This window comes from Oncorhynchus clarkii, chromosome 20 (assembly GCF_045791955.1).
Source record: "Oncorhynchus clarkii lewisi isolate Uvic-CL-2024 chromosome 20, UVic_Ocla_1.0, whole genome shotgun sequence".
Lineage (NCBI taxonomy): Eukaryota > Metazoa > Chordata > Actinopteri > Salmoniformes > Salmonidae > Oncorhynchus > Oncorhynchus clarkii.
Genome location: NC_092166.1, coordinates 3,144,157 through 3,167,268, shown reverse-complemented (window position 1 = coordinate 3,167,268; position 23,112 = coordinate 3,144,157). Strand labels below are relative to the sequence as shown.

The window sequence follows — 23,112 nt, the reverse complement described above, 5'->3', positions numbered from 1 at the left end:
TACAACCTCTCAGTAATCTCTCCTGCACAAACTCTACGTAACATACTATAAAATGTATCATCTGACGCAATTACTCCAGATTTTAGTTCTGTGTTTCTGACATTTACCCACCTTTCTCATTTGACATACGAGTAGACATACATTGTACATTAGCTAATGTCACTCCATACAAAGCAATGTGTATGTTTTACGTTTCCAGTCTCTGAAGAAGTTGAGCCATGCCTACGTAGTGAAGCTGAAGGAGGTGATCCGAGAGAATGACCACCTCTACTTTGTCTTTGAGTACATGAAGGAAAACCTCTACCAGCTGATGAAGGACAGGTAGGATCAATCAATCATCAATACTATCAATCAAATAATGAGAAACTATAACCAGTTTAATTGTAGTTTGTTACTAGTTATTTTTCAGGAAATAGTAGTTTGTTAATAGTATGTTACTGATTGGACAGTTCAGATGGATGTAAATTGATCTGTCGTTGTTGAAATGAGACCTCTTATCTGTGAGCGTTCCTATGTATGTATGATCAGATTGAGTCGTCATGTATTGAGGGAAGTTTTACTTACAAGGATTGTGATATGTGGTTGTCTTACCTAGCTCGGTTAACCCGAATGCACTGACTGTATGTCGCTCTGGATAAGAGCATCTGCTAAATGACTAAAATGTGAATGTATTGATGTTCATCTTTCCAGACAGAGATTGTTCCCTGAGTCAGTGATCAGGAACATGCTGTTTCAGATATTACAGGGACTCTCCTTTATCCATAAACATGGTAGGTTCCCCAGCCCAGCTAGAGACCTCTCACTGAAGGTACAAGAGACACTGAGACTGAATATTGTAGGGATCCTGGATATTCCATGTTAAAATTCCCACCGAGTGGGTTAACCCTATTGGCGCGATGTGTAGGGTGTTTTCCTTTTCAATCCAGCCACCTGGGCTTGCGTCCCTGCCTCTCCCTTCGCTACAATATGATCACAATGCATAGCCTACTCGTTGTCGATTCTGAACGCTTGCACAACCCCGTAGTCACATACAATATTATCCACCTGTCAAAATGATCTTTGAAAGGAATGCTGTTCATAACTATTCAAGCAATACACCATGTATTGGCTGGCTACACTCTTAGCGAGAGAAACAAAGTTGCAACAAAGGGGTTCTTTGAGGAGCGATCGGGTTCTACCGGAAGAATAACTATTTTTGGAAGACAAGTGCTCTTTGTAAGGCAAAGGGTTTAACATCCTAAGAATCAAAAGTTGTTGTTTTTTTTTTTTTATGAATTTGAGCATTAGTGTTTACGTCCATGTTTAAACTATAACATCAGTTGAGTCATCCGATGAGTTTTTAAAAGAAAGGTGTGAGTGTTTTAAAGTGTACCTACATGGGAATATTTGTTCATGTACAGTTGAAGTCGGAAGTTTACATACACCTTAGCCAAATACATTTAAACTCAGTTTTTCGCAATTCCTGACATTTAATCCTAGTAAAAAATCCCTGTTTTAGGTCAGTTAGGATCACCATTTTATTTTAAGAATGTGAAATGTCAGAATAATAGTAGAGAGAATGATTTATTATTATTATTATTATTATTATTATTAATGATTTATTTCAGCATGTATTTCTTTCATCACATTCTCAGGGGTCAGAAGTTTACATACACTCAATTAGTATTTGGTAGCATTGCCTTTTTTAAAGTGTTTAACATGGGTCAAACGTTTCGGGTAGTCTTCCACAAGCTTCCCACGATAAGTTGGGTGAACTTTAGCCCATTCCTCCTGACATAGCTGGTGTAACTGAGTCAGGTTTGTAGGCCTCCTTGCTCGCACACGCTTTTTCAGTTCTGCCCACAAATTTTCTATGAGATTGAGGTCAGGGCTTTGTGATGGCCACTCCAATACCTTGACTTTGTGGTCCTTAAGCCATTTTGCCACAACTTTGGAAGTATGCTTGGGGTCATTGTCAATTTGGAAGACCCATTTGCGACCAAGCTTTAACTTCCTGCCTGATGTCTTGAGATGTTGCTTCAATATATCCACATAATTTTTGTTCCTCATGAAGCCATCTATTTTGTGAAGTGCACCAGTCTCTCCTGCAGCAATGCACCCCCACAACATGATGCTTCCACGCCCGTGCTTCACGATTGGGATGGTGTTCTTTGGCTTGCAAGCCTCCCCCTTTTTCCTCCAAACATAACGATGGTCATTATGTCCAAACAGTTGTATTTTTGTTTCATCAGACCAGATAACATTTCTCCAAAAAGTACCATCTTTGTCCCCATGTGCAGTTGCAAACCATAGTCTGTCTTTTTTATGTCGGTTTTGGAGCAGTGGCTTCTTCCTTGCTGAGCGGCCTTTCAGGTTATGTCGATATAGAACTCGTTTTACTGTGGATATAGATACTTTTGTACCTGTTTCCTCCAGCATCTTCACGAGGTCCTTTGCTGTTGTTCTGGGATTGATTTGCACTTTTCGTACAAAGTACATTCATCTCTAGGAGACAGAATGCGTCTCCTTCCTGAGCGGTATGATGGCTGTGTGGTCCCATGGTGTTTATACTTGCGTACTATTGTTTGTACTGATAAACGTAGTACCTTCAGGCGTTTGGAAATGGCTCCCAAAGACGAACCAGACCGTTTTTTCTGAGTTCTTGGCTGATTTCTTTTGATTTCCCCATGATGTCAGGCGAAGAGGCACTGAGTTTGAAGGTAGGCCTTGAAATACATCCACAGGTACACCTCCGAATGACTCAAATTATGTCAGTTAGCCTATCAGAAGCTTCTAAAGCCATGATATAATTTTCTGGAATTTTTCAAGCTGTTTAAAGGCACAGTCAACTTAGTGTATGTAAACTTCTGACCCACTGGAATTGTGATACAGTGAAATAATCTGTCTGTAAACAATTGTTGTAAAAATGACTTGTGTCATGCACAAAGTAGATGTCTTAACCGACTATCCAACACTATAGTTTGTTAACAAGACATTTGTGGAGTGGTTGAAAAACAAGTTTTAATGACTCCAACATAAGTGTATGTAAACTTCCGACTTCAACTGTATCTGGTATTCCCTTAATCATTTTACATAGTTGATATCTTTGCCATGATTTATTTATTTCAAATTAGTATTTTTTGTTATTTTGTGGTTGCAGAGAGTAGGAGATTAGAATGGAGTATGAGTGAACCAGTAGTCTATTTTATGGTACACAGCAAATTGGAAAAGAACCACAGTGTGAGTGTGATTGTCATTTTGACTGTGTAGGTTAAAACACTGAAAACTCACGCAAATCATTATCATATTTCCCAGCAGGATCTACTGCAGTTTGATTTTCAGAATGGTTTGTTTCAATATCTGTGTATGTCATGTGAAGTACATTGATTGGTTGATTAATCTTATGCTACACAAAGATAAATAACAGACATTGTTCTTAACAAATCCAAACTGTTAGTAGTTGGACTTATTGCACCCGTCACTGAGATGGTTGTTCCAGTTTAGATGATTTAGGACAGCTAGACTCATTGGTGAATCTCACCTACCCTGGCAGTCATTCTGAGTGCAATTGTTGGATATCCTCATTGTCTGGATTCCAAAAGGAATTACACATCACTTTGCAGGCCAGTATAATGTGACTTGCAGGCCTGATGTGGCCTGTAAACCAGGAGTTTCCTAACTCCACTGTGTTAGGGTATAACTAGGCCCTCAACGAAAGGTCTTGTGATGTAATGTATTGTCATAAAGAGTTACAATTTAAAGGCTAAGGTTGGTTGAACCGTTCTTTGTAGAACCCTTCAAAGGGTTGTAAGTATAACCATTTACAGGGGTTTCTATGGAGAACCCTACATAGAGGGTTCTAGGTAGAACACCAAAAGGGTTCCCGTATGCAGACAAACCAAAGAACCCTATATGTTTCTACTTAGCACCTTTTGTAGTGTAGCTACATGTACTGACTTGAGATGTGGGCTAGATATGGGCTAGATATGGGCTTGGTCTGGGTATGGGCTAGATATGGGTATGGGCTAGATATGAGCTAGATATTGGCTGGGTATGGGCTTGGTTTAGGCTAGATATGGGCTGGGTTTGGGCTAGATATGGGTTGGGTATGGGCTAGATATGGGCATGGTATGGGCTAGAAATGGGCTGGGTATGGGCTAGATATGGGCATGGTATGGGCTAGAAATGGGCTGGGTATGGGCTAGATATGGACATGGTATGGGTATGGGCTAGATATGTGTATGGGCTAGATATGGGCATGGGCTAGATATGGGCATGGTATGGGTATGAACTAGATATAGGCATGGTATGGGCTAGATATGGGCATGGTGTGGGCTAGATATGGGCTAGATATGGGCATGGTATGGGTATGGGCTAGATATGGATATGGGCATGGTATGGGCTAGATATGGGCATGGGATTGGTATGGGCTAGATTTGGGCATAGTATGGTATGGGCTAGATGTGGGAATGGTATGGTATAGGCATAGGCTAGATATGGGCATGGTATGGGTATGGGCTAGATATGGGTATGGGCTAGATATGAGCTAGATATTGGCTGGGTATGGGCTTGGTTTAGGCTAGATATGGGCATGGTATGGGCTAGATATGGGCTAGATATGGGCATGGTATGTGTATGGGCTAGATATGTGTATGGGCTAGATATGGGCATGGTATGGGTATGAACTAGATATGGGAATGGTATGGGCTAGATATGGGCATGGTGTGGGCTAGATATGGGCATGGGCTAGATATGGGCATGGTATGTGTATGGGCTAGATATGGGCTGGGTATGGGCTAGATTTGGGCATAGTATGGGCTAGATATTGGTATGGGCTAGATGTGGGAATGGTATGGTATGGACATAGGCTAGATATGGGCATGGTATGGGTATGGGTTAGATATGGGCTTGGTATGGGTATGGGCTAGATATGGGCCTGGTATGGACTAGATATGGATATGGGTGAGGTATGGGTATGGGATATATATGGGTTACATATGGTTATGAGCTAGATATGGGTATGGGCTAGATATGGGTGAGATATGGGTCTCGGCGAGATATGGGCTGGATATGGGTGTGCGCTAGATATGGGCTTGGTATGGATAAGGGCTAGATATGGGTCCCGGTATGGGCTAGATATGGGTTTGGGATAGATATGGGCTTGGTATGGGAATGGGCCAGATATGGGCATGGTATGGGCTAGATGTGGGTATGGGCTAAATATGGGCATGGTATGGGCATGGGCTTGGTATGGGCATGGGCTAGATATGGGTATGGGCTAGATATAGATATGGGCCAAATATCGATATGGTTACGTGCCAGACATGGACTAGATATGGGTATGGGCTAGATATGGGCGAGATATGGATATGGGCGAGATATGGTTATGGGCTTGGTATGGTTATGGCCAAGATATGGACATTATATGTGGGCTAGATATGGTTATGGGCTAGATATGGGCTTGGTATGGATATGGGCTAGATATGGGTCCTGGTATGGGCATGGGCTTGGTATGGGCATGGGCTAGATATGGGTATGGGCTAGATATAGATATGGGCCAAATATTGATATGGTTACGTGCCAGACATGGACTAGATATGGGTATGGGCTAGATATGGGCGAGATATGGATATGGGCGAGATATGGTTATGGGCTTGGTATGGTTATGGCCAAGATATGGGCATTATATGTGGGCTAGATATGGTTATGGGCTAGATATGGGCTTGGTATGGATATGGGCTAGATATGGGTCCTGGTATGGGCTAGATAGGGGGTTTGGGCTTGGTATGGGCTAGATATGGGCTTGTATGGGTAATGACTAGATATGGGCTTGGTATGGGTATGGGCTAGATATGGGCGAGATATGGATATGGGCGAGATATGGTTATGGGCTTGGTATGGTTATGGCCAAGATATGGGCATTATATGTGGGCTAGATATGGTTATGGGCTAGATATGGGCTTGGTATGGATATGGGCTAGATATGGGTCCTGGTATGGGCTAGATAGGGGGTTTGGGCTTGGTATGGGCTAGATATGGGCTTGTATGGGTAATGACTAGATATGGGCTTGGTATGGGTATGGGCTAGATATGGGTATGGTATGGGTATGAGCTAGATATGGGCTTGGTATGGGCTAGATATGGGCTTGGTATGGGTATGGACTAGATATGGGCTTAGTATGGGTATGTGCTAGATATGGATTTGGGCAGGGTATGGGCTAGATATGGGCATGGTATGGGTATGGGTAGATATGGGCATGGTATGGGTATGGGTAGATATGGGCATGGTATGGGTATGGGTAGATATGGGCATGGTATGGGTATGGGTAGATATGGGCATGGTATGGGTATGGGTAGATATGGGCATGGTATGGGTATGGGTAGATATGTGCTTGGTATGGATATGGGCTAGATATGGGTCCTGGTATGGGCTAGATAGGGGGTTTGGGCTTGGTATGGGCTAGATATGGGCTTGTATGGGTAATGACTAGATATGGGCTTGGTATGGGTATGGGCTAGATATGGGCGAGATATGGATATGGGCGAGATATGGTTATGGGCTTGGTATGGTTATGGCCAAGATATGGGCATTATATGTGGGCTAGATATGGTTATGGGCTAGATATGGGCTTGGTATGGATATGGGCTAGATATGGGTCCTGGTATGGGCTAGATAGGGGGTTTGGGCTTGGTATGGGCTAGATATGGGCTTGTATGGGTAATGACTAGATATGGGCTTGGTATGGGTATGGGCTAGATATGGGTATGGTATGGGTATGAGCTAGATATGGGCTTGGTATGGGCTAGATATGGGCTTGGTATGGGTATGGACTAGATATGGGCTTAGTATGGGTATGTGCTAGATATGGATTTGGGCAGGGTATGGGCTAGATATGGGCATGGTATGGGTATGGGTAGATATGGGCATGGTATGGGTATGGGTAGATATGGGCATGGTATGGGTATGGGTAGATATGGGCATGGTATGGGTATGGGTAGATATGGGCATGGTATGGGTATGGGTAGATATGGGCATGGTATGGGTATGGGTAGATATGGGCATGGTATGGGTATGGGTAGATATGGGCATGGTATGGGTATGAATAATGCATTGCTCTCTTTTTGTTTATAAAGCCCTCGTGTGCAAACTTCCGCCATACTTCATTGTTAAATTATAGACATACGAGTCACCAGACCCACAGGGATGACTCTGGAGGTCCCTTTAATCTCCACTGAGTTAGGTTCATCTGCTTTGAGTGTTTCTGCATCGTATATGGTGCCCCCAGGGAAGTTCAAGTTGTTGATGGAGGACCTCCGTATTGAGGATTGGGATTATTCTTAAATTGCTTGTAGTATTGTATTACGTTTTCATGTTTGAATTTTGTGCATTTTTATAAGTTGTGTTCATGCACGGCTCACTTTGAAAAATAATCCTTACACTCAATGTGGACTCCCTGATAAAATAAAGGTTAAATGAAATAAATATGACTACTCCACTGTTGATAACGTCCACCAGGCCAGGGACCGCAGACTATATTCCAGGTTTTCACGAGAGCACCTCCGTTTCTCTTAATTCAGTCAATCCGTCATGGCCATGGCTGTTGGTATCACTCTCCGTCGGGGAGGACACAGTTTTCTCTGCGTTATTTTCCTTATCTGTCTATCCTCTTCTCTCCTTCCTCCTCCTCTCCGTTGTCAAAGAAGACAGGCTGTTTTCTGAGAATGAAATAAGAAACATTATTTTCCAAGTTCTGACTGGCTTAGCATTTGTACATAAAACATGGTAAGAGTCTTCTTCTGTCTCATTTTCCCTCCTGTAACTTTAAAGTTCGTCTTCAGTGTGTCTGGTGGGTTGAGATCTTGAGATAATTGAACAGCACCTCTGATTATCCCCCTTTACCCCGAAGTGTGCACTTGTTCGTTCACTCCATTTGAAGGCATTGGATTTGTGTAAGAAAAAGTGCACACTTTGGATAGAATGGGATTTAACTGAATTGGGAAGCAGTGATTGATATTCAACAGTTCCCTCTCATCAAATGCTCTTATGATAAAAGTGTGTCAATACGTTCTGTCTCCCCAAGTTACTTCCACCGTGACATTAAACCAGAGAACCTGCTCCGTCTCCCCAGGTTACTTCCACCGTGACATTAAACCAGAGAACCTGCTCCGTCTCCCCAGGTTACTTCCACCGTGACATTAAACCAGAGAACCTGCTCCGTCTCCCCAGGTTACTTCCACCGTGACATTAAACCAGAGAACCTGCTCCGTCCCCCCAGGTTACTGCCACCGTGACATTGAACCAGAGAACCTGCTCCGTCTCTCCAGGTTACTGCCACCGTGACATTGAACCAGAGAACCTGCTCCGTCTCCCCAGGTTACTGCCACCGTGACATTAAACCAGAGAACCTGCTCCGTCTCCCCAGGTTACTGCCACCGTGACATTGAACCAGAGAACCTGCTCTGTCTCTCCAGGTTACTTTCACCGTGACATTAAACCAGAGAACCTGCTCCATCTCCCCAGGTTACTGCCACCGTGACATTGAACCAGAGAACCTGCTCTGTCTCCCCAGGTTACTTCCACCGTGACATTAAACCAGAGAACCTGCTCCGTCTCCCCAGGTTACTTCCACCGTGACATTAAACCAGAGAACCTGCTCCGTCTCCCCAGGTTACTGCCACCGTGACATTAAACCAGAGAACCTGCTCCGTCTCCCCAGGTTACTTCCACCGTGACATTAAACCAGAGAACCTGCTCCATCTCCCCAGGTTACTTCCACCGTGACATTAAACCAGAGAACCTGCTCTGTATGGGTCCAGAGTTGGTGAAGATAGCTGACTTTGGGTTGGCCAGAGAGATACGCTCCCAGCCTCCCTACACTGAATACGTCTCAACTAGATGGTAAGATGTTTGATTTGCACACCAGTCAAAAGTTTGGACACCTGCTCAAGGGTTTTTCTTTATTTTTTAAAAACTATGTTCTACATTGTAGAATAATTGTGAAGACATCAAAACTATGAAATAACACATGGAATCATGTAGTAACCAAATAAGTGTTAAACAAATCAAAATATATTTGAGATTCTTCAAAGTAGCCACCCTTTGCCTTGATGACAGCTTTGCACACTCTTGGTATTCTCTCAACCAGTTTCATGAAATCAAATCAAATCAAATCAAATCAAATTTTATTTGTCACATACACATGGTTAGCAGATGTTAATGCGAGTGTAGCGAAATGCTTGTGCTTCTAGTTCCGACAATGCAGTAATAACAAGTAATCTAACTAACAATTCCAAAACTACTGTCTTGTACACAGTGTAAGGGGATAAAGAATATGTACATAAGGATATATGAATGAGTGATGGTACAGAGCAGCATAGGCAAGATACAGTAGATGGTATCGGGTACAGTATGTACAAATGAGATGAGTATGTAAACAAAGTGGCATAGTATAGTATAAAGTGGCTAGTGATACATGTATTACATAAGGATACCGTCGATGATATAGAGTACAGTATATACGTATGCGTATGAGATGAATAATGTAGGGTAAGTAACATTTATATAAGGAATGAGGAATGCTTTTCCAACAGTCTTGAAGGAGTTCCCACATATGCTGAGCAATTATTGGCTGCTTTTCCTTCACTCTGCTGTCCAACTCATCCCAAACCATCTCAACTGGATTGAGGTCGGGTGATTGTGGAGGCCAGGTCATCTGATGCAGCACTCCATCACTCTCCTTTTTGGTCAAATAGCCCTTAAACAGCCTGGAGGTGTGTTTTGGATAATTGTCCTGTTGAAAACAAATTATAGTCCCACTATGCCCAAACCAGGTGGGATGGCATATTGCTGCAGAAGGCTGTAGTAGCCATGCTGGTTCGGTGTTCCTTGATTTCTAAATAAATCAGACAGTGTCAACAGCAAAGCACCCCCACACCATTACACCTCCTCCGTGCTTCACGTGGGAACCACACATGCGGAGATCATTTGTTCACCTCCTCTGCGTCTCACAAAGACACGGCGGTTGGAACCAAAAATCTCACTTTTGGACTCATAAGACCAAAGGACAGATTTACACTGGTCTAATGTCCATTGCTCGTGATTCTGGGCCCAAGCAAGTTTCTTCTTATTATTGGTGTCCTTTAGTAGTGGTAGAAAGTTAATTTTATCAAAGTAACTCTGGGTCTTCCTTTCCTGTGGCGGTCCTCATGAGAGCCAGTTTCATCATAGCGCTTGATGGTTTTTGCGACTGCACTTGAAGAAACTTTCAACGTTCTTGAAATTTTCAGGATTGACTGACCTTCATGTCTTAAAGTAATGGACTGTCGTTTCTCTTTGCTTATATGAACTGTTCTTGCCATAATATGGACTCGGTCTTTTACCAAATAGGGCTATATTCTGTATACCCCCCTACCTTGTCACAACACAACTGATTGGCTCAAACACATTAAGAAGGAAATAAATTACGCAAATTCACTTTTAACAAGGCACACCTGTTAATTTAAATGAATTCCAGGTGACTACCTCATGAAGCTGGTTGAGAGAATGCCAAGAGTGTGCAAAACTGTTATCAAGGCAAAAGGTGGCTACTTTGAAGAAACTCAAATATAAAATACATTTTTTATTTGTTTAACACTTTTTTTTTTGGTTACTACATGATTCCATATGTGTTATTTCATAGTTTTGATGTCTTCACTATTATTCAACAATGTAGAAAATTGTAAAAAACTAAAAAGAACCCTGGAATGAGTAGGTGTGTCCAAACGTTTGACTGGTACTGTATGAGCACGTACTGAGCACGTACTGAGCACGTACTGTAACAGTGGGTTCTGAGTTGTCAGCTACGCCAGTATATTTCTGGAGAACTTTTCCCCTCCTTTTTTTTAAAAATTATTTTTGGATAATAATTATAACGATAAATAAAATACAATAAGAAGATCACATGAGAAACAAAACCACATCAAATAGCAGCAGAGATCATTTCAGAGCGTGTGCTGTTAGTTCAGATACACGTGGTGAACCTCTGACCTTCAAGTGGTTTACTTAGTGAGTTTAAAGCCTGACTGACAAAGGCAGATCTCTGCAGCACGTGAGGTGGGGCTGAATCTACGTGGTCTATACTGTTGCCTGTTTGTAAAGCCGTTGTAACATGCTTTGGTCATGTCATCTGGCATGTGATTTAGAGCTCAGGGATTAAATGATTCTGACTCGTCGCAGGTTAATCCCTTCAAGACACAGGACAGGAATAACGTGTGTGTGTGTGCGTGCGTGCGTGCGTGCGTGCGTGCGTGCGTGCGTGCCTTTCCCTCGATCCTGACTAGTCTCCCAGTCCCTGCCGCTGAAAAACATCCCCACAGCGTGATGCTGCCACCACCATGCTTCACTGTCGGGATGGTGCCAGGTTTCCTCCAGACGTGATGCTTGGCATTCAGGCCAAAGAGTTCAATCTTGGTTTCATCAGACCAGAAAATCTTGTTTCTCATGATCTGATAGTCCTTTAGGTGCCTATTGGCAAACTCCAAGCGGGCTGTCATGTGCCTTTTACTGAGGAGTGGCTTCCGTCTGGCCACTCTATCATAAAGGCCTGATTGGTGGAGTGCTGCAGAGATGGTTGTCCTTCTGCAAGGTTCTCCCATCTCCACAGAGGAACTCTGGAGCTCTATCAGAGTGACCATCAGGTTCTTGGTCACTTCCCTGACCAAGGCCCTTTTCCCCCGATTGGTCAGTTTGGCCAGGTGACCAGCTTGGTGGTTCCAAACGTCTTCCATTTAAGAATGATGGAGGCCACTGTGTTCTTGGGGCCCTTATATGCTGCAGAAATATTTTGGTACTCTTCCCAGATCTCTGTGCCTCGACACAATCCTGTCTCGGCTCTATAGTCTGACAGATCCTCCTGTCTCCTCCCGTCCCCAGGTACCGCGCCCCTGAGGTTCTCCTGAGGTCCCAGTCCTATAGCTCTCCGATAGACATCTGGGCAGTGGGCTGCATCATGGCAGAGCTCTACACACTCAGACCTCTGTTTCCTGGAAACAGCGAGGTAGACGAGATCTTCAAGATCTGCCAGGTGCTGGGCACCATGAAGAAGGTGGGCAAGAATATTCAGTCATACATGTGTACACACACACACACACACACACACACACACACACTGTTACTGCTGTAGCTGTTATTAATGTTGCTGTTGCTGTTACTGATGTTGTAGTTGCTGTTTCTGCTAATACTATTGTTGCTGCTGTTGCTGTTACTGCTGTTACTGTTGCTGCTGTTACTGTTGCTGCTGCTGTTACTGCTGTTACTGTTGCTGCTGCTGTTACTGTTGCTGCTGTTACTGTTACTGCTGTTACTGTTGCTGCTGCTGTTACTGTTGCTGCTGTTACTGTTACTGCTGTTACTGTTGCTGCTGTTACTGTTGCTGCTGTTACTGTTGCTGCTGTTACTGTTGCTGCTGCTGTTACTGTTGCTGCTGTTACTGTTGCTGCTGCTGTTACTGTTGCTGCTGCTGTTACTGCTGCTGCTGTTGCTGCTGTTACTGTTGCTGCTGCTGTTACTGTTGCTGCTGTTACTGTTGCTGCTGTTACTGTTGCTGCTGCTGTTACTGTTGCTGCTGTTACTGTTACTGCTGTTACTGTTGCTGCTGTTACTGTTGCTGCTGTTACTGTTGCTGCTGTTACTGTTGCTGCTGTTACTGTTGCTGCTGCTGTTACTGTTGCTGCTGTTACTGTTACTGCTGTTACTGTTACTGCTGTTACTGTTACTGCTGTTACTGTTACTGCTGTTACTGTTGCTGCTGTTACTGTTGCTGCTGTTACTGTTGCTGCTGTTACTGTTGCTGCTGTTACTGTTGCTGCTGTTACTGTTGCTGCTGTTACTGTTACTGCTGTTACTGTTACTGCTGTTGCTGCTGTTGCTGCTGTTACTGTTGCTGCTGTTACTGTTACTGCTGTTACTGTTGCTGCTGCTGCTGCTGCTACTGTTACTGTTACTGTTACTGTTACTGTTGCTGCTGCTGTTACTGTTGTTACTGCTGTTACTGTTGTTATTGTTACTGTTACTGTTGTTACTGTTGTTACTGTTGTTACTGCTGTTACTGTTGTTATTGTTACTGTTACTGTTGTTACTGTTGTTACTGTTGTTACTGTTGTTACTGTTACTGTTGTTACTGTTGTTTCTGTTGCTGTTGTTACTGCTGTTTCTGTTGTTACTGTTACTGCTGTTACTGTTACTGTTGTTGCTGTTACTGTTACTGTTACTGTTACTGTTACTGCTGTTACTGTTGTTACTGTTGTTACTGTTGCTGTTGTTGCTGTTACTGTTACTGTTGTTGCTGTTACTGTTGTTGCTGTTACTGTTGTTACTGTTGTTACTGTTGCTGTTGTTGCTGTTACTGTTGTTGCTGTTACTGTTGTTGCTGTTACTGTTACTGTTGCTGTTACTGTTGTTGCTGTTGTTACTGTTACTGTTACTGTTGCTGTTACTGTTGTTACTGCTGTTACTGTTGTTGCTGTTACTGTTGTTACTGCTGTTACTTTTACTGTTGTTGCTGTTACTGTTGTTACTGCTGTTACTGTTACTGTTGCTGTTACTGTTGTTACTGCTGTTACTGTTGTTACTGTTACTGTTGTTACTGATGTTACTGTTGTTACTGCTGTTACTGTTACTGTTACTGCTGTTACTGTTGTTGCTGTTACTGTTGTTACTGCTGTTACTGTTACTGTTGTTACTGCTGTTACTGTTACTGTTACTGTTGCTGCTGCTGTTACTGTTGTTACTGTTACTGTTGCTGCTGTTACTGTTACTGTTGTTACTGTTACTGTTACTGTTGCTGTTACTGTTGCTGCTGTTACTGTTGTTGCTGTTACTGTTGTTGCTGTTGCTGCTGCTGTTACTGTTACTGTTGTTACTGTTACTGTTGTTACTGTTGTTACTGTTACTGTTGTTGCTGTTACTGTTACTGTTGTTACTGGTGTTACTGTTGTTACTGTTGTTACTGTTGTTACTGTTGTTACTGTTACTGTTGTTACTGTTACTGTTGTTGCTGCTGTTACTGCTGTTACTGTTACTGTTACTGTTGTTACTGTTGTTACTGTTACTGCTGTTACTGTTACTGTTGTTGTTTGTTGTTACTGTTACTGCTGTTACTGTTACTGTTGTTACTGTTACTGTTGCTGCTGTTGCTGTTACTGTTACTGTTGTTGCTGTTACTGTTACTGTTACTGTTGCTGCTGTTACTGTTGTTGCTGTTACTGTTACTGTTGTTGTTTGTTGTTACTGTTACTGCTGTTACTGTTACTGTTGTTACTGTTACTGTTACTGTTGCTGCTGTTACTGTTGCTGTTACTGTTACTGTTGTTACTGTTACTGTTGTTGCTGTTACTGTTACTGTTGTTACTGTTGTTACTGTTGCTGCTGTTGCTGCTGTTACTGTTACTGTTGTTACTGTTACTGTTGTTGCTGTTACTGTTGCTGTTGTTACTGTTACTGTTGCTGCTGTTACTGTTACTGTTGTTACTGTTGTTGCTGTTACTGTTACTGTTGCTGTTGTTACTGTTGTTACTATTACTGTTGTTGCTGTTACTGTTACTGTTGTTACTGTTGCTGTTGTTGCTGTTTCTGCTGTTACTATTGCTGTTGCTGTTACTGTTGCTGTTGTTGATGTTACTGTTGTTGCTGTTACTGTTGTTGTTGTTGCTGTTGCTGCTGTCGTTACTGTTGCTGCATTTTATTTATTTTTTACCCCATTTTCATGGTGTCTAATTTTTAGTTACGATCTTGTCTCATCGAGAGCCATGCGTCCTCTGAAACACAACCCTGCCAAGCCACACTGCTTCTTGACCCTGAAGCCAACCGCACAAGTGTGTCGGAGAAAACGCCGTCCAACTGACGACCAAAGTCAGCTTGCAGGTGCCCGGCCCACCACAAGTAGTCGCTAGAGCACGATGAGACAAGGAAATCCCTGCCGGACAAACCCTCCCCTAACCCGGACGATGCTGGGCCAATTGTGCGCCGCCTCATGGTTCTCCAGGTCACGGCCAGCTGCGACACAGCCTGGGATTGAATCCGAGGCTGTAGTGACGCCTCAACTGGCTTCCCTCAGTGCCTTAGACCGCTGCGCCAATCGGGAGGCCCTGTTGCTGTTACTGTTGCTGTTTTTTCTTGGTGCTGATGTTGTTGCTTACTCAACTTTATTTATTCATCTTCCCATTACCAGATGGACTGGCCCGAGGGCTACAACCTAGCAGCCTCAATGAACTTTTGTTTCCCCCAGTGTGTCCCGACCAGCTTGCGCTTGCTGGTCCCCAACGCCTCCAATGAGGCCCTGGTTCTGATGAGGGACATGCTGCAGTGGAACCCCCAGAAGAGACCCACTGCCATACAGGTATACATGTTAACCCTAACCCCAGAAGAGACCAACCTCCAATGAGGATTAATATGCTGGTTTCTCACTGTGTTCCAGGCTCTGAGGTACCTGTACTTCCAGGTGGGCCAGGCGTTGGGTCCTCCACCTCAGTACCTGGAGGAGCACAAAGCCCAGAGCAGGACCGCAGCAGCTCAGCAGGCCTCCTCTACAGAGCCCAAACCTCTCCCCCTCTGCAAGGCCGACCTACAGACCATCTTAGAGACCCAGCCCCAGCCAACCCAGGGACAGGGCAGGGTTCAGCACCACCAGCCCCTCCAGCAGATCCACCAGCCTCAACACAACACAGACTGGGATGGACACAGCCAGCACCAGTACCAGCCATCCCCACTCAGCCTGGTCAAACACACCCAGCCACAGGTTTGTGGTTTAGCCAGCCATCCCCACTCAGCCTTGTCAAACACCCAGCCACAGGTTTGTGGTTTAGCCAGCCATCCCCACTCAGCCTGGTCAAACACCCAGACACAGGTTCGTGGTTTAGCCAGCCATCCCCACTCAGCCTGGTCAAACACCCAGACACAGGTTTGTGGTTTAGCCAGCCATCCCCACTCAGCCTGGTCAAACACCCAGGTCAGGTCAGTGGTGTAGCTAGCAATATAGCAGTATTATCTCTATGGATTATGTGGAGATGACTCAGTACTGTAGTGTCTCTGGATAAGAGAGTCTGTTAAATGACTCAGTACTGTAAGTCTCTCTGGTTCAGAGAGTCTGTTAAATGAGACACTCTGTACTGTAGTAACTCTGGATAAGAGAGTCTGTTAAATGACTTCAATGGGATGTATTGTATACGTAGCCTAGTGGTTAGAGCGGTGGACTAGTAACCGAAAGGTTGCTAGTTCAAATCCCCGAGCTGTTCTGAGCTGTAACCCACTGTTCGTTCCTAAGCCATCATTGACAATAAGGATTTGTTCTTAACTGACTTGTCTAGGTTAAATAAAATATAGGCTGGGATATTTTATTTAACCTTTATTTAACTAGACAAGTCAGTTAAGAACAAATCCTTATTGTCAATGATGGCTTACAGCTCGGAACAGCTCGGGGATTTGAACTAGCAACTAGTCCACCGCTCTAACCACTAGGCTACGCTGCCACCCCATATACTTTAAAGTCAATAGCTTCTTGTATCCGATAGAAACACACTGTCAATGTAAAGAGATCATGTGTTGTTAAACATTATATACTGTCAGTCTATCAACTTATGTCCTCTCAAACGGGGTTATTATACACTGAACAAAAATATAAACACAACATGTGAAGTGTTGGTCCCATGTTTAATGAGCTGAAATAAAATATCCCAGAAATGTTTCATAACGCACAAAAATCTTATTTCTCTCAAATTTTAATGCACAAATTTGTTTCCATCCCTGTTAGTGAGCATTTCTCCTTTGCCAAGATAATCCACCCACCTGACAGGTGTGGCATATCAACAAGCTGATTCAAATGTATGATAATTACACAGGTGCACCTTGCGCTGATGACAAAAGGCCACACAACATAATGCCACAGATGTCTCAAGGTTTGAGGGAGTGTGCATGCTGACTACACCAGAGCTGTTGCCAGATAATTAAATGTGCATTTCACTACCATAAGCCGTCTCCAACGTCGTTTTAGAGAATTTGGTAGTACGTCCAACCGGCCTCACAACCGCAGATCACGTTTATGGTGTAATGTGGGTGAGCGATTTGCTGATGTTAATGTTGTGAACAGAGTGCCCCATGGTGGCGGTGGGGTTATGATATGGGCAGACATAAGTTACGGACAACGAACACAATTGCATTTAATTTATGGTAATTTGAGACACCATGACGAGATCCTGAGGCCCATTGTCGTGTCGCCATCACCTCATGTTTCAGCATGATACTGCACGGCATGATAACGGTATGATAATTCACAGCCCCATGTCACAAGGATCTGTAGACAATTCCTGGAAGATGAAAATGTCTCAGAAACATGGCCTGTAAACTCACCAGACATGTCACCCATTGAGCATATTTGGGATGTTCTGGATCAACGTGTACGACAGGGTGTTCCAGTTCCCACCAATATCCAGCTACTTCACACAGCCATTGTAGAGGAGTAGGACAACATTCCACAGGCCACAATCAACAGCCTGATCAACTCTATGTGAAGGAGATGTGTCGCGCTGCATGAGGAAAATGGTGGTCACACCAGATACTGACTGGTTTTCTGATCCACAGCCTTACTTTCCTTTTTAAGGTATCTGAACAACAGATGCATATCTGTATTCCCAGTCATGTGAAATCCATAGATTAGGGCATAATTTATTTATTTCAATTGTCTGATTTTCCTTACATGAACTGTAAATCAGTAAAATATTTGATAGTTGAAAATACAAAATACAGATTTTAAAAACCACATTGTAGACCCCTCAAAGATGAATGAGACACCAAAAGCAGTCCTGGTCAAACATGGTAACGGTATTTCATTTGGAGACTTCTATAACACATGACATTATCATGTAATATTTGATGTGGAACTTGGTCCAACAGAAAGCCACTCCAGCGAGGTGTGAGAACACCGTGTCAGGGTTGCGGAACGGTAGGAGGCGGTGGGGACAGACGTCGGTGAAGGCAGCAGACACCTGGGATGAGGTGGATGACTCTGACTTGGGCATCTCCTTCTCCAAGAAACCCAGCATCGCATCTCTCAGGGACAAACACCAGGACAACGACAACTACCGGTAGGTTCTTCTGCTTCTTCCCCTCGTCATGCCCGGCTAGGGACTAGGGCCTTCTGCTTCTTCCCCTCGTTATGCCCGGCTAGGGACTAGGGCCTTCTGCTTCTTCCCCTAGTCATGCCTGGCTAGGGACTAGGTCCTTCTGCTTCTTCCCCTCGTCATGCCTGGCTAGGGACTAGGGCCTTCTGCTTCTTCCCCTCGTCATGCCTGGCTAGGGACTAGGTCCTTCTGCTTCTTCCCCTCGTCATGCCTGGCTAGGGACTAGGGCCTTCTGCTTCTTCCCCTCGTCATGCCTGGCTAGGGACTAGGGCCTTCTGCTTCTTCCCCTCGTCATGCCTGGCTAGGGACTAGGGCCTTCTGCTTCTTCCCCTCGTCATGCCCGGCTAGGGACTAGGGCCTTCTGCTTCTTCCCCTCGTTATGCCCGGCTAGGGACTAGGTCCTTCTGCTTCTTCCCCTAGTCATGCCTGGCTAGGGACTAGGTCCTTCTGCTTCTTCCCCTCGTCATGCCTGGCTAGGGACTAGGGCCTTCTGCTTCTTCCCCTCGTCATGCCTGGCTAGGGACTAGGTCCTTCTGCTTCTTCCCCTCGTCATGCCTGGCTAGGGACTAGGGCCTTCTGCTTCTTCCCCTCGTCATGCCTGGCTAGGGACTAGGGCCTTCTGCTTCTTACCCTCGTCATGCCTGGCTAGGGACTAGGGCCTTCTGCTTCTTCCCCTCGTCATGCCTGGCTAGGGACTAGGGCCTTCTGCTTCTTCCCCTCGTCATGCCTGGCTAGGGACTAGGGCTTTCTGCTTCATCCCCTCGTCATGCCTGGCTAGGGACTAGGTCCTTCTGCTTCTTCCCCTCGTCATGCCTGGCTAGGGACTAGGGCCTTCTGCTTCTTCCCCTCGTCATGCCTGGCTAGGGACTAGGGCCTTCTGCTTCTTCCCCTCGTCATGCCTGGCTAGGGACTAGGGCCTTCTGCTTCTTCCCCTCGTCATGCCTGGCTAGGGACTAGGGCCTTCTGCTTCTTCCCCTCGTCATGCCTGGCTAGGGACTAGGGCCTTCTGCTTCTTCCCCTCGTCATGCCTGGCTAGGGACTAGGGCCTTCTGCTTCTTCCCCTCGTCATGCCTGGCTAGGGACTAGGGCCTTCTGCTTCTTCCCCTCGTCATGCCTGGCTAGGGACTAGGGCCTTCTGCTTCTTCCCCTCGTCATGCCTGGCTAGGGACTAGGTCTAGCTTTTTCTAGGCAGGTTACATGATCAGGACAAACATAGCTGCAGATGAGACCTTGGTCTGAATCAGATTCCCAGCAACAGAATAGTTAAATATGCTGTTTTTCCTAGTGTGGTTAGGAAAACTCCTAGTTCCTAGACATGATACATTCTTGTCTTAGAAAATTACATCCACTTATACAGTATTTCCACATGCGGTTTTATATTGATTCATGTATTGTTTGATTGTGTGTAGGTCTGCAGAGCCCAAGTCCAACACGTCATCAGTGAAGCAGCACTATCTGCACCAGTCCAGATACCTCCCTGGTAAAGTCCTGTGGTACTGAAACCGGTAGGGTCCAGATACCTCCCTGGTAAAGTCCTGTGGTACTGAAACCGGTAGGGTCCAGATACCTCCCTGGTAAAGTCCTGTGGTACTGAAACCGGTAGGGTCCAGATACCTCCCTGGTAAAGTCCTGTGGTACTGAAACCGGTAGGGTCCAGATACCTCCCTGGTAAAGTCCTGTGGTACTGAAACCGGTAGGGTCCAGATACCTCCCTGTGTTCTTAACTGGCTTCCCAGTTAGTTAAATAAAGGTTAAATAAAATTAAATAAATAAATATTCTAAAATCATGGGCATTAATATGGAGTTGGTCCCCCCTTTGCTGCTATAACAGCCTCCACTCTTCTGGGAAGGCTTTCCACTAGATGTTGGAACATTGCTGCTATAACAGCCTCCACTCTTCTGGGAAGGCTTTCCACTAGATGTTGGAACATTGCTGCCATAACAGCCTCCACTCTTCTGGGAAGGCTTTCCACTAGATGTTGGAACATTGCTGCTATAACAACCTCCACTCTTCTGGGAAGGCTTTCCACTAGATGTTGGAACATTGCTGCTATAACAGCCTCCATTCTTCTGGGAAGGCTTTTCACTAGATGTTGGAACATTGCTGCAGGGACTTGCTTCCATTCAGCCACAAGAGCATTAGTGAGGTCAGGGACTGATGTTGAGCGATTAGGCCTCCTGGCTCACAGTCAGCGTTCCAATTCATCCCAAAAGTGTTCAATGGAGTTGAGGTCAGGGCTCTGTGCAGGCCAGTCAAGTTCTTCCACTCTGATCTCGACCAACCATTTCTGTATGGACCTCACTTTTGTGCACAGAGGCATTGTCATGCTGAAACAGGAAAGGGCCTTCCCCAACTTGTTGCCACAAAGTTTGAAGCACAAAATTGTCTAGACTGTCATTGTATACTGTAGCGTTAAGATTTCCCTTCACTGGAACTAAGGGGCCCGAACCATGAAAAACAGCCCCAGACCATTATTCTTCCTCCACCAAACTTTACAGTTGGCACTATGCATTCAGGCATGTAGCGTTCTCCTGGCATCCGCCAAACCCAGAATCATCCGTCGGATTGCCAGAAGGTGAAGCGTGATTCATCACTCCAGAGAACGTGTTTGATTCATCACTCCAGAGAATGTGTTTGATTCCTCACTCCAGAGAATGTGTTTGATTCATCACTCCAGAGAATGTGTTTGATTCATCACTCCAGAGAATGTGTTTCCACTGCTCCAGAGAATGTGTTTCCCCTGCTCCAGAGAATGTGTTTCCCCTGCTCCAGAGAATGTGTTTCCCCTGCTCCAGAGAATGTGTTTCCACTGCTCCAGAGAATGTGTTTCCCCTGCTCCAGAGAATGTGTTTCCCCTGCTCCAGAGAATGTGTTTAATTCATCACTCCAGAGAATGTGTTTCCACTGCTCCAGAGAATGTGTTTCCCCTGATCCAGAGAATGTCTTTCCCCTGCTCCAGAGAATGTCTTTCCCCTGCTCCAGAGAATGTGTTTCCCCTGCTCCAGAGAATGTGTTTCCACTGCTCCAGAGTCCAATGGCAGCAAGCTTTAGACCACTTGGAATTGCGCATGGTGATCTTAGGCTTGTGTGCGGCTGCTCGACCATGGAAACCCATTTCATGAAGCTCCCGACGAACAGTTCTTGTGCTGACGTTGCTTCCAGAGGCAGTTTGGAACTCGGTAGTGAGAGTTGCAACTGAGGACAGACAGTTTTTACATGCTTCAGCACTTGGCGGGCCCGTTCTGTGAGCTTATGTGGCCTACCACTTTGCTGGCTGAGCTGTTGTTGCTCCTAGACGTTTCCACTTCACAATAATATCACCTACAGTTGACCGGAGCAGCTCCTGCGTTGTCTTGGCTGTGTGCTTAGGGTCGTTGTCCTGTTGGCAGGTGAACCTTTTGACGCAGTCTGAGGTCCTGAGCGCTCTGGAGCAGGTTTTCATCAAGCGTCTCTCTGTACTTTGTTCCGTTCATCTTTCCCACAATCCTGACTTACTAGTCTCCCAGTCCCTGCTGCTGAAATACATCCCCACAGCATGATGCTGCCACCACCATGCTTCACCGTAGGGATTGTGCCAGGTTTCTTCCAGACGTGATGCTTGGCATTCAGGCCAAAGAGTTCAATCTTGGTTGCATCAGACTAGAGAATCTTGTTTCTCATGGTCTGAGAGTCCTTTAGGTGCCTTTTGGGAAACTCCAAGCGGGCTGTCATGTGCCTTTTTACTGCGGAGTGGCTTCCATCTGGCCACTCTACCATAAAGGCCTGATTGGTGGTGTGTTGCAGAGATGGTTGTCCTTCTGGAAGGTTCTCCCATCTCCACAGAGGAACTCTGGCGCTCTGTCAGAGTGAGCATCAGGTTCTTGGTCACCTCCCCGACCAAGGCCCTTATCACTCGATTGTTCAGTTTGGCCGGGCGGCCAGCTCTAGGAAGTGTCTTGGTGGTTCCAAACTTCTTCCATTTAAGAATGATGGAGGCCATTGTTTTTGGGGGCCTTCAATGCCGCAGCTGTTTTTTGGTACCCTTCCCCAAATCTGTGCCTCGACACAATCCTGTCTCGAAGCTCTACGGACAATTCCTTCAACCTCATGGCTTGGTTTTTGCTCTGACATGCACTTTCAACTGTCTGACCTTATATAGACAGGTGTATGCCTTTCCAAATAATTTCCAATCAATTGAGTTTACCACAGCTGGACTCCAATTAAGTTGTAGAAACAGCTCAAGGATGATCAATGGGAAACAGGATGCACCTGAGCTCAATTTAGAGTCTCATAGCAAAGAGTCTGTATAATTATACGTTTTTTATATTTTTATACGTTTGCAAAAATGTCTAAAAACCTGTTTTCACTTTGTCATTATGGGTTATTGTATGTAGATTGATGATCATTTTTTTAATTTTGTAACGGCTTTCTTCTATCTCCTCCTCGGATGAGGAGGTGTAGCAAGGATCGGACCAAAATGCAGCGTGGTTATTGCAATCCATGTTTATTTAATAATAAAGAAACACGAACTTTACAAAAACAATAAACATAATGTGAAAACCGAAACAGCCTAAACTGGTGCAAACTAACACAGAGGACACTAAGGACAATCACCCACGAAACACCCAAAGAATATGGCTGCCTAAATATGGTTCCCAATCAGAGACAACGATAAACACCTGCCTCTGATTGAGAACCACTTCAGACAGCCATAGACTTCACTAGAACACCCCACTAGCTACAATACCAGCACACCCCATACAAAAACCCATGCCACACCCTGGCCTGACCCAATACATGAAAATAAACACAAAATACTTAGACCAGGGCGTGACAAATTTAATACATTTTAGAATAAGGCTGTAACGTAACAAAATGTGGAAAAAGTTAAGGGGTCTGAATACTTTCCGAATGCACTGTAGATACATCTGTTACCTGTTCTGTGCTCAACAAAGTCTCGATCTCTGTCCTCTCTCTCTCTGTCCTCTCTCTCTCTGTTCCTC

The 23,112-nt window shown here is 44.9% G+C and overlaps 1 protein-coding gene across 1 annotated transcript in view; it reads left to right on the top strand.

Moving 5' to 3' along the window:
- LOC139376510 (serine/threonine-protein kinase MAK-like) overlaps positions 1 to 23,112 on the top strand; it is a 38,597-nt gene that overhangs the window by 5,316 nt on the left and 10,169 nt on the right. Inside the window, exons 3-10 of the mRNA XM_071119196.1 lie at positions 200 to 321; positions 691 to 770; positions 8,746 to 8,878; positions 11,891 to 12,062; positions 15,186 to 15,353; positions 15,432 to 15,752; positions 17,903 to 18,093; positions 19,539 to 19,609. Of these exons, the coding sequence (XP_070975297.1) occupies positions 200 to 321; positions 691 to 770; positions 8,746 to 8,878; positions 11,891 to 12,062; positions 15,186 to 15,353; positions 15,432 to 15,752; positions 17,903 to 18,093; positions 19,539 to 19,609 (1,258 nt within the window). The remainder of the gene's footprint in view (positions 1 to 199; positions 322 to 690; positions 771 to 8,745; positions 8,879 to 11,890; positions 12,063 to 15,185; positions 15,354 to 15,431; positions 15,753 to 17,902; positions 18,094 to 19,538; positions 19,610 to 23,112) is intronic.